This window comes from Hesperophylax consimilis, chromosome 29 (assembly GCF_061612785.1).
Source record: "Hesperophylax consimilis isolate HC1 chromosome 29, BYU_Hcon_1.0, whole genome shotgun sequence".
Taxonomy (NCBI): Eukaryota; Metazoa; Arthropoda; class Insecta; order Trichoptera; family Limnephilidae; genus Hesperophylax; species Hesperophylax consimilis.
In genome coordinates this window covers 18,204,501-18,216,778 of record NC_142864.1, presented here as the reverse complement: position 1 = coordinate 18,216,778, position 12,278 = coordinate 18,204,501, and the positions used below count along the sequence as shown (strand labels likewise).

At 38.7% G+C, this 12,278-nt stretch overlaps 1 protein-coding gene across 12 annotated transcripts in view; it reads left to right on the top strand.

The window, feature by feature from the left end:
* bt (projectin protein bent) overlaps positions 1-12,278 on the top strand; it is a 278,571-nt gene that overhangs the window by 194,389 nt on the left and 71,904 nt on the right. For all 12 annotated transcript variants that reach the window (XM_089649279.1, XM_089649282.1, XM_089649281.1 and 9 more), the window contains 10 exons: positions 608-743; positions 1,586-1,710; positions 3,248-3,404; positions 4,749-4,946; positions 5,574-5,833; positions 7,059-7,206; positions 8,372-8,653; positions 8,775-8,953; positions 9,685-9,805; positions 11,235-11,373. In XM_089649279.1, coding sequence (XP_089505405.1) covers positions 608-743; positions 1,586-1,710; positions 3,248-3,404; positions 4,749-4,946; positions 5,574-5,833; positions 7,059-7,206; positions 8,372-8,653; positions 8,775-8,953; positions 9,685-9,805; positions 11,235-11,373 — 1,745 coding nt within the window. The remainder of the gene's footprint in view (positions 1-607; positions 744-1,585; positions 1,711-3,247; positions 3,405-4,748; positions 4,947-5,573; positions 5,834-7,058; positions 7,207-8,371; positions 8,654-8,774; positions 8,954-9,684; positions 9,806-11,234; positions 11,374-12,278) is intronic.

Genomic DNA, 12,278 nt, shown 5'->3' with positions numbered 1-12,278 from the left:
TGAATAGCCAGGTACTTCCCCACCTTCCTCTTTCCCTTCCCCACTTACCTTCAGCCTCACAACATCCAATTGGGGATGCCATAGTCTCACTGGCTCCAGACGGGAGCAGTTGGGACTCTTGTGAGGTATTCACTATAAAAAAAAAAAAAAAAATAGTTGCATTACTATTGAGGAATTCTTAATATCACAGCTTCTAACCTTTTTCACCATAATCATTCGTTGTACAGACCCAATTGTACAAACTCTACACAAAAAGCTCTAAGGTTTTCCTCAGCGTAGATATTATCTTTTGAGGATACTATCGGAAGATTCTTTTTGATGACCTCCGCCATTGAGTGGTTACGATCGGCTATGAATCTGAAGATCGCGGGTTATAATCTTAATTTAATATATTTTTTTTATATAAATTCCATAGTGGTAGATACCTTCAGTATAGCCTTGGTGAAAGACCACCATTTAGAATTGAAACATTGAAATGGCTTTAGCTGTGTATGGTTATCAGATCATTGTAGCCAGGTACTTCGCTACCTTTCTTTTCTCCCCATCTCTTGCCTCTAACAATCTGACTTTAATTCATGTTTTAATGTGTTGTCAAATGTATTTGCAGACGCCCGAATGCAAAGCCAGAGTACCTGATCTCAAGGAAGGCAACGTTTACCAGTTCAGGGTACGCGCCGTTAACAAGGCCGGGCCCGGAGAACCTGGAGATGCCACGGAACCGCACACCGCCAAGGCTAGACACCGTAAGTATTATTGCCTCTTTCTCCAGACGCTTTGTTTCTTAGATCGATTAATATGATTTTGACTGACCCAATCATTTTGACCAGTTCATTTTGACCTGATCATTTTGACCCAATCATTTTGGGCAGGTTATTTTGAATAGATTGTTTAGACCCAATCATTTTTTACTAAAGATCGATCGGGTCACTTCAAAAAAAAAAAATTAATTGATCAAAGATCGGGTACTTTTGACCCAATCACTTTGCTTGTGGGTCGTGATTGACTCAGATCGTGTAAGGTGATCGATCAATTTTCAGCCAGCAAATTATTCCAAACCTGTAGACTACATTGTATTGTCCCCATGTTTTGAGATTCCGCAATTCGATAGTCATAATGTGTTGGTTAAATTACATTTAAATGTTTTCATATTTACATAACATACAGATCATTGTTTTTATCTATCTGAAACATTAAAGATAACATTCAAAATGCATTAAAAAAAAATTTTCAAAAAGATTCAAAATTGTTATTTTGATATCTCAAAACTAATGTGTGTGGTTTTGTGACCTTTTCCGTGAAAAAAATTGAAAGATTTTCTTTATTGAAGACAATATTAGCGATTCTCAAACAAAAATTCGAAAAAGAAAAATCAGAAAAGATATGGTCGCATCTAGGACTTGAAACAGGACCCTCACCTTGCCAGGGCGCCGCTCTACCAACTGAGCTAATGGGACCCTATCTCCTTCGGTCTCAGTCACCAGTCTCTAACCAGTGACTTTGAAAAAATTATTAATCTAAGTAGATCAAACCATTCCTTCCTTATAACATAACACAAAGAGTGCAATGTTTTTTATTTTATTTTCAGTGAAGCCACACATCAACCGCGACAAGATGCAGCCATTGCGCGTGCGCAATGGAACCCCCATCAAGTTGGAAGTTGATATCAAGGGTGAACCGCCACCAACCAAGACCTGGACCCTTTTGGGCAAGGTAAGCAATGGAAATACTTATCTATACTTTATTTTCTTTTGGAGTCTAAATAGCTCATTGCTAAGAATCCTGATCCCCGCTCTGATTTCCACGGTGAAACAGGTTCCTCCAAAACTTTCTCTGTTTCTCTTGTCTTTAACTGTGTCAGCGACCATGATGTTCGAGTTCCTCGAGCGATGTATCTAGAACATTTCAGGATACCATTTTGCGCTTCCTCCTCCTTTAGCCAACGTTTTGGACATTTGGGAAGGCCCAAAACACATCAAGCACGCCTAAGTTTCTTTCCTTAACTCCACATAGAAGTGAGGAAAATAATTTAAATCGGGGCCTAAGTGATGACATATACCCTGATGCTGTCCTAAAAATGTTTGGGGATGCTGTGTGGAGGGTTCTTTGTGAGGAGAAGGAGTGAAGACGAGTCTTGAAGAGACGTTTTGTAGGAGGAAAGAAACACAGCAGCCGGCAAACCGAGCCGAGCTGTTGAACGAGTCGTGGAGATTACAGAGGCAATTGAAATTCACAAATACCCCATTAATATTAAATAGAGATGATGGGGTCAAAATTAATAGTTCATGGTATCCGGTACTTGGCTGCTATACTGGCCCTAAGAGGATTAACTTGCACAAGAATATAAACATAAACACACACTTCTCCACAATTACACATCTGACTTGATGATAGACACTGTAATGCATGCATGAAGCATTGGATAAAGAATGAGAAAGCGACCAGTTTTGGATGCCCAATTCTTCCACTTAGGGGGCATTTCACTATCTCTGATTATGTTCTGACTAAGCACTAATCCGCGGATTAGTCATTTTTTCGTTTTCACTATATCTGAATAACGCTAACGCTCGGGTTAAAGTTCGATTTGACTAATCAGTGCTCGAACCTCACGTTAGGCGCTATTCCTCGAATCAAAGATGGCATCAAAACATTCCGAGTTTGACAGCGGAGAAGTGAGTCGAATTTTGTTGCGAATTATTATGGATACCGAGGTTTTTGATTTACAGAAGCAGGTGAAAGGGCGGCGATGCGAAGGCCGCGAGTTTTAAGAGCTCGAATGAATTTGAATGCTTGTATGATCCATCCTGAATTATTTGATTGTGTTCAAAATAAGAAACAATGTATGTATTAATTCAACACGAATCTATCTAAAATGACCTGATAATCAACATAACATAACCAAAAAAATGCACACTTTGCGGTGTGCGGACTATGGCGGGAAACTGGATGACGGCGTTGACCACAGATCAATTGGCGTTGACGCTAGCATTCCATAGACATTGCGGCAAAACATGACAGGGGTTTCAGTAGATGGGGTAACTGCAAACATTTTGCTATGTTGCCAGACTATTTCGAGTGTTATCTATCCGGAAGCTCGGCAAAAATGGTCGCCGTTGAATAACGAAGTTATTCTGATCTTTAAAGCCAGCCGACGGCTAGCTAGTCAGATATTTAGCCCGACATAGTGAAATACCCCCTTAATATTCTCCAAGTCAACGCATAAGATAATCATGATTTTTCCTTTCCACAGCCTCTCGAGATCACTCCAACACAGAGGATCGAGAATGAAGACTACAGCACAAAGATTACCATTGCGGACACGGCTTGGAAGAACACCGGCATCTACACCCTGAGGGCTGAAAACGAATCCGGATTTGACGAGGCCACTATTGAAATTACAGTGCTCGGTGGGTTCATCATTTTTATTTACAAGTCGAGCCAAGTCTACCCAAATTTGGGTAGGAGATTTTTATGAGTTCATATGTTTCCATGTGAATATTGAATTGAAAATCGAACACCCGGAAATCACTATCGCTCGAGTAGACCAATCGAAACTGAACATAGAATATATTATTACCTATTAGTTGATCTTATCTGATTTTTATAATTAGGACAGCATTGGTATTAAAAAAACACTCTTTTACTTTTAGTTTGTGCCAACGTCATTTTTAATACCAATTGAACATCCATGGATTAATTAGAAAGGTTCTCCTAACCGGTTATCACTTTGTGATGTCATTATTTTTTTTATTAAAAGGACCTTTTTATTAACTTAGTTAAGATCACTGTATTTTAATATACACAATCTGCATAAGCCACTAGATATTAAACTAAGTTATAAGCCACGTCCGAAGAAGCGCAGTTAGCAGTCCACAATGGAGTGCTGGTACGTACCCTGATGTATGGAAGTGAGGCATGGAACTGGCAAAGAAAGGATGAAAGTAGATTGAATGCTGTAGAAATGAAATCCCTGAGGCGTATGTGTGTTAAAACCATGTATGATCGTGTGGGGAATGTGGAAATCCGCAAAGAGTGCAAGGCTGATGTAAGAAGGGGACGCTTAGATGGTTTGGGCATGTAGAGCGAATGAGGGAAGAAAGGAGTGTAAGGAGGATATATGATGCAAATGCGAATGGTAGCAGAAGTCGGGGACGCCCAAGGAAGACATGGCACGATCAAGTGAATCAGATACTCGAGTCGGGCCATGTCAAGAGTCAGAATAATAGAAGAGTATGTATGAATGTGAATGAGGCAAGGCGTGTGTGGTGTGACCGAATTGTTTGGCGGTCCGTCCTCTCTGCCTACCCCTGCGAAAAAAGGCGTTGTGGTTAGTTAGTTAGTTTTAGGTTGTTAAGCGTCCTTTAGGTAATTTTCTCATGAAAACGGCGCTGTACAAATAATCCAATCATTATTATTATTACATGTTTCTTGAAAAAGAAGTGATGTAAACTAAGTTATTTGTCTTCTTTATAAAATCTATGGATTCTCCACACGGCTTACAGACTATAAGAAATCCCCAGAATATTTCAAATTAGAAACATTAACGGGTTGTTTGACAGAAATTTAAACATAACATAGTCGTTAGATGGCCTTTCAGGCCCTCCTGTTTCAGCTTTTGAATAAATTGCGATCAGCAGAAGAGGATAACTATCGCGTTGTTAAGCTTGTTAGCTTATAATTATACACCCTGTAAATAAGCATATTTTAGATATTGGTTTTGTTGTCTTATTCTGTTTGTTTGTTGTTTCCAGACAAGCCCGGCAAGCCCGAGGGACCTCTGGAGGTGGTCGACGTCCACAAGGAGGGCTGCAAGCTGAAGTGGAAGAAGCCCAAACACACAGGAGGTCTGCCGCTTACCACCTACGTCATGGAGAAGCAGGACATCGCCACCGGCAAGTGGACTCCAGCCGGATCCGTGGACCCAGAAAAGACGGAGGGAATCGTCACTGGTAAGATTATGATCAATGATATTTATTTATCGCCATTTACGTACATGAAAGTTATTGGCAGTCAAAGTACAATATGTATAGAAAGAAAGAAAAAATTAATTAAAAAAGAATCACTAGTAAAAAGTTATAAAAAACTATGCTGCTTGATATGGCTTTAGCCATGTTTGTTGATCAGATCTAAATAGCCAGATACTTTTAAACTATCTTCTTACACATCTACTTCTCTACCTTACTCCTTCAGCCACACAATGTACCTCAATTAGTAACAAATGGTTACTTTTTCAAACTGCACGACAAGGACTCTAATTTTTTTAAATTAAACGAAAATACATTTATGTAAAAACGACTCTAGATCCTCAAGTGTCCTTGCACAGCAGGAATTAGTAACATATGTATGTATGTGGCTGATGAATTAGTATTTATAAACTAGTGAACAATAATCAAATTTCAGCAGAAAACAAACAATAACTCACCTGTGTTGAAGCAGGGACGGGGATGTAACCACCCCTTGAAGGGGGAGATTATTGACAGTTCAAAGTTAAAAGTTTATCAGGTGAACAAGTGAAGTTTTTACAATTTTTTAATTTTATTATAACAACACTAACTGTATGTTTTTTGTTTTTCCAGGACTAGAGCCCCTGCACACGTACAACTTCCGCGTGAAGGCCGTCAACGAGGAGGGTGAATCCGAGCCCCTCGACACTGACTCCTCGACGGTTGCCAAGAACCCCTTCGACGTGTCCACGCCACCCGGCCTGCCCGACATCGTGGACTGGGACGAGCACATGGTCAAGCTTAAGTGGGAGCCGCCCATCAGGGACAACGGCGCGCCCATCACTGGATACATCATTGAGATGATGGACAAGTTCAGCGGACAGTTTGTCAAGGTAACACATTTATTTATTAACCCTTGATAGCTAACCATTAGACTTTTAAGGAATGTTTTTTGAAGTCCTATTTTTAAATTATTTAATATAGAATGATAAGGTTATAAATTAGACATAATAATCATGTCACTGCTACTAGATAACGTTGATAGAGCTTAGTCGAAAGTACGATAATGTTAAAAAATGAATGAGTGTGGTTGTTATGGTCGAATTAGCTCAGTGGCAGAGCGATGTCCCGATAAAGCAGAGGTTCTGGGTTCAATTCCTAGATGCGACCGAATCTTTTTCCGACTTTTATGCTTCACATTTTTCGTTTTGAGAGTTGTTAATTTTGTCTTCAATGATTAAAGACGGTTTGTTTCCATAGAATTTGAAAAATTCAAGTTCTGTTAAAGTTCTATTTTTAAGTACTGTAAAACAACCGGCTCATGATCAAATAATAACAGAACCTTAAAACACAGTTAAACAACCTATACTAAAAGGTACAAGGTATAAAGTTTCTCCAAAGTACTCATTTGAAATATACTCATATGTTTATTTATTTATTTATTTAAACGCCCTGATGGGCTTTTGCATTATACATATTTTACATAATTTACTGAATAATACAGTGACAACAGAAGGTTTTATTTTTAAAACATCAACGCAAAAATAACAATTTTTTTTAAGTTCACAACATATCTACAAGAAAACGACAAATATACGCAATTTCTCTTTAAATATGCTACTTAAAAATGTCATTCAGGTATCTCTTGAACACAGGCAAACTTATATTAAAAATGTCGATATTTGAGGTGAATTTGTTTCCAAGTGTGTGAAAGCATGAAATAGGTGCATGTATGTGATAGTTGGTACTAAAGTTATTGTTGAAGAATAATATATTTTGCCTAGTTGCTCGAGTAGGTACTCTGAAATCTATGAATTGCAGGAGTTCACAACAGTCTAGTTTGGAGTTCAATTGTTCAATGTTGTTCAATTGTTGTGTATAGCGCAATTAGAGTTAATCCAAACAATAAAAAACTTGGGCACAATTTATAACTATTAATGCCTTCCACTTGCAACTGAATGTGTCAGGTATTTTGAGGTTACGGTGTCCTGTTAATAGTCCGATTCCTAGTCGACTATCAGTGTTCATTTAGAGTTTAAGTTATTGGGTTTTTGGAATATTGTTACAATATTCCGTGTTTCCTACAGCCTTTATTAATTTTGAACATTTTCTCCTCAGGCCGCTGAAGTTGGACCCCAGTGCCAAGGAACCGTGCCCAAGCTGGAGGAAGGAAACCAATACCAGTTCAGGGTCAGGGCCGTCAACAAGGCCGGACCCTCCGAGCCTTCGGAGCAGACCAACTGGCACACCGCTAAGGCCAGATACCGTGAGTATCTGATCTCATTCTGATATTCTTCCATAGCAAGCTAGAAGGAAGATTGAATCCTAGGACAGTATCCAGAAACCTAGGACGACCTTTCACAACCTAGGGTTGGGACTCCTTTCGATAACCGAGGGGTCTCGAAGGGTAACCCATGACAACCTTTTAGAATCTAGGGTTACAAATGACGCCTTATTACAACCTATGGTGACCCAGGATAAAGTAAAAGGCCTTAGGGGGGTAACCGAGGCTAACTTTTACATCCCGGGGTAAAGTATAGAAATATAGGGTTTTGGAACCTAGGGTAACCTACAGGAATCTAGGGCAAAAAAGGATACCTTTTTGTAACCTATGATGACCCAGGCCCTGGTCGTCTATGGCCAGTAAGCTATTTTTTGGAGGAACTGTCAGAATATGATTCTAACAGTCGGTAGACAAAAGCCTTTGCTTTTAGCGCCGCCTCCACGGTGTTGAATAAGCTTTCAATATGCTCAACTTTTTGGATAATATCGTTTGTTATGCAAAATAACTGGCTTATTAATGAATGGATGTGAACTAACTTAGCTCTTAGAACCGAAATAAATGGTATACACGATTCATAGAATTCATCTACGACTTATTTACTTAACAATTTATTCCGTTTCAGCTTCGAGAAACAAAAGTTGTTAGTTATGACTATTGACCAAATGAACTTACTAACTCCATTTTTAGTGTCAAAGAGTATGTGCGGACTGCCGATGTATGTTAACGTTGTCAATTTATTAATATTTTTTACTTTTACTTAGCTGTCTGATAGAGGAATGTCAATTCCTATATCAGACTGTAGTAATTTGAGAAGAAAATACCTTCAGTTTTGCCAGCGTATGTCAATTTGTAATTTATTGCTCTCAATATTGGTCTGTCAATATGGGAAATCGGTATAGAGTCGTTGTTAGTTATGCCTATCGATCCAATATTGTAAAGTTATCGATTCCACTGAGGGGGGTATTTGAGATATCCTAGGAAAACCCTTTAGAAACTAGGGTAACAAAGGTCACCTGAAAAGTATGTGATTCACTTGGTCGGTCATGTCTTGCTAGAGCGTTCTCGACTTATTACAGCAATCAATTTTTCGATGTAGGAATTTTGTATTATATGATTTTGTACTAATTTCTATTATTTTGTATTCCAGTGAAACCACACATCGATCGCACCAACCTCAAGCAGATCACCGTCAAGGCCGGCCTCCCGCTGTCCCTGGACGTGAAGATCATTGGAGAACCCCCACCGGTGGTGACCTGGACCTTCAAGGACGCCGAACTGGTGTCCGACGACCTGGTCCGCGTGGATAACATCGACTACAACACCAAGCTGCTCATCATGAGGGCCAAGCGCGCCAACTCTGGCAAATACAAGATCAAGGCCAAGAACGAGGTGGGCGAAGACGAGGCTGAGGTTGAGATCATCGTTGTCGGTGAGTCAGATATTTTTAATTTGTTGTATAATCATTTTTTAACGGCGAACGAAATGAATTTATTTGAAAAATTATTACAGAAATCTTTGTTCAGCTAATCTTACCAATTATCTGTTTACAGGTAAGCCTTCTAAGCCCAAGGGCCCGTTGGAGGTGGCCGATGTCACCAAGAACGGCTGCACCCTGGCATGGAAGAAGCCAGAGGATGACGGAGGTTGCCCCATCGAGTATTACGAGATCGAGAAGATGGATCCGCTTACTGGCACCTGGGTTCCCTGCGGAACCAGCAAGGAGCCTAAGGTAAGAAAAAAACTAATGATTTGTCAATCATTCTGTCTTATCTGTTTTTCTTGGAATAGAATTAACAATTTAAAGGAGTAAAATTGCCTGGAGATTAAATGCTACAAGAAGTCTTTTGATAATCTGCTTAAATTATCGTCTTCATTATACACTTCTAGCGTTTACCAGGCTTTATGTGGAGTTTTTTGAAATCAGATGTAAACAGTAATTTTCCTCTTCTTTTGAACGTAAAGTGTGCAAAATTTCATCAAAAAGTATCAAAATTATGCTGTAAGGGTGGGAAAAAGAGATGAGGGTGATTTTTAAAATATCATCTAGACTTGATTTCTCTTGTTTTGAAGGTAAAGTCTGCAAAATTTCATTTATCTCGTAATAAAACTGTAGATTTGTATAACAAAACAAACCATCCACCCATAGACACTCTTATTTATACGGATAGACTTAATTCATTGACTTATAATCGCGCTGTAAATATAATGCGGCGCGTATTTGTCTGGTTAAATCGGTCTTAAACCAAGCCCGCTTTTCCTGCCAAACCTGAACCGGCGCATAAGATACTAGTTAGTTAGACTTGCACTGAAGGCGCATCAGATGTTGGCTTGCCTCCGTCTCCAAAAGGGAAGCCACCAGTGTAGCCACATCAAACACTACTCTACCAGTCACATTACTTTATTGACAAAGATGCACGTAATTCAAAGCAGTAACGATGTACTATTTTCTGATATTTCTAGGCCACAGTATCAGGCTTACAGGAAGGCAAGCAGTACAAGTTCCGCGTGAAGGCTGTCAACAAGGAAGGAGAGTCCGAGGAACTGGAGACTGAGAAGGCCATCACCGCTAAGAATCCATTCGGTGAGCTAATAATCTATTTAATATCTCAAATCATCTCTGTTTCTTCCTCTCGTCTCATTCGAGTCGGAAAATCATTGCGCCCAAGGCGCCCCCAGGCGTCCATGTCCTGTTTATTAGTATTTTACATTTTCTTCCCTATCACACCAATCCAATGTGTTCGGTTTTGGACAAGGAATTATCATTCGACTCCTCGTCTATCAATATCATCGTTCCATATCCGTTGTTGTCTTCCTTCAAATGTATAACTTTTCTGACGAAACAATCAAATAGTATTTTAGATATGATTCGACAGTTTCACAGCCAAAAGTATTAACGTGATTATTTTTAATGCGGTTATTATGCCATGTTACGCTTTCTCCTTCTACATACATAAGCAAACGCTTCACCACAATCTACATATCTGTAATAGTGTCCGACACGTTGTCTAAAGAAGTAGGAAAATTTCTTTTCATTTCAAATGCAAAGCAGTGTATCTTCAAGTTTATTTCCGGCTACCTAGAACTATTAGTAATATTAACACAATGTTTGCGGGGGGTTTTTTAATCAATCTACGCCGTAAAGCGGGCAATTTTTATCATGTTCGCGCGCAAAATTCCGTTTCATGTAAAATAGCTATAACTTCTGAACTATTGATCAAATTTAAATAAAATTTTCAGTATTTTACTTTATTTGAAATTTTTTACTATGATCTGGTCACAAATTTTTATATTTTTGAAGAAACAATTACGATATATAAGTTTAAATTAAAAAAAAAATTAAAAACTGCACTTTTGTAGTATTGTCTATTTAGTCATTTTATGCACATTCAACAAAGTATATATATTTTTTTAAATACACACCACAGTCGGCCGTCCACCCGACTCAATTCCACGAATTGCCAGGTATCTAGTACACGTGTCACGAGAGCTGACGCATAATTTTTACTTCACAGAGTAACCAACATCATACGTTACTCGTAATATATTGTTACTCTAAGTGTACCTACAACGCATTTTGGCGTCTCCCGCGCTTTACCAATAGTGTACAAATACGAAAAACGCTTTTAAGCGTCTCCTGCTCTCTACCAACAGTACGCAAAAGACGCTTTTAAGCGTCTCCCGCAAACAATGTGTTAATGGAATTTTTGTGGATTTTAATTGGCTCATTAATTAGATGTGCTCGATGCGTTTTGGATCTTCGAAACATATCGGAAGTTAAGGCCGGTCAAATTAAGTGCACGTCAATTGCCGATTCATCGATTCATGATGGACACTGTAGCACTGTCCGAAACGTTGGCTACAGAAGGACGAAACGCAATTTACAATAATATTTAACGTGTCTTACATTACCCACATTGCAGAGATTAAAAAAATAATGGATGATCAGATGGTTCGTGGATTGAAGACTTATTTATTCAGACGGTGGTAATAATGTTTTATTTTCCTTGCAGACGAACCCGGACAGCCTGGCCGTCCCGAGCTCAAGAACTGGGACAAGGACTTTGTGGATCTCGAATGGGCCGCGCCCAAGAGCGACGGCGGAGCTCCAATCACCGGATATATCATCCAGAAGAGGGAGAAAGGAGGAAGGTAAGCACACAAAACAAACCTTGCATAATCTAAGTAACTTATCATCAAACCGTTCCCCCCAGGATAAAATGCTCTATTTTTCATCTACATTCATACAGCGCAATCCTCAATGGCGCTGAAACCTTTGGGTTTTTTCCGCCTTCCTTTATTGTTATTCATTTTTCCGCATTGCCTTTCTGGAACTCTTATTTTATTTAAGTACTAGCTGACGTCAACCCGGTTTTGCTTGGAGATTTTTCTGTACTTTCTGTAAATATAATATGCACACATATAAACCTTCCGGAAGAAATTCTCTAAATGATAGTGAAAACCCATTCAAAATTGTTAATCGTATTATAGACAGCCCTAATTTATTGAGTCTAATTACCTTCCATATACCTACAAGAACAAGTCGATCCAAAAATCTTTTCAATTTTTTTTAAGACAGGCGTAAAATAAACGACTTAACTTTTTTATTCAAGATTCTAAACTCTAAATTCGATTGTTTCGAACTTCTGCAACTCATAAACTTACGAATACCTACAATAACAACACGACAAAATACACTATTCCACTGCAACACACATAAGCGCAATTACATTGCGAACTCCCCAATACAACGGTTTCACACTATGGGAAACCAATACTTAGGTGATGTCGATATATTTAATATTAACTTTGCGAATTTTGTGGATTATGTAAAAGACTTATTTAAACACTATTCCTAAATGGAAGTTATATTTTTGTAAGCCATTCAAATCGCTGTATTTTTTAATTTATGTTCTTTTATTTTTAATATTTCTTTCTCATGTTTTTATTAAAATTGTACCACCTACATGTAAAAGCCCTCTGGGCTTTAAATAAATGAATAATTGCAATAAAAATATCAGGACTGAGTCATTTAGATTCATCGCTTGTACCTAGAT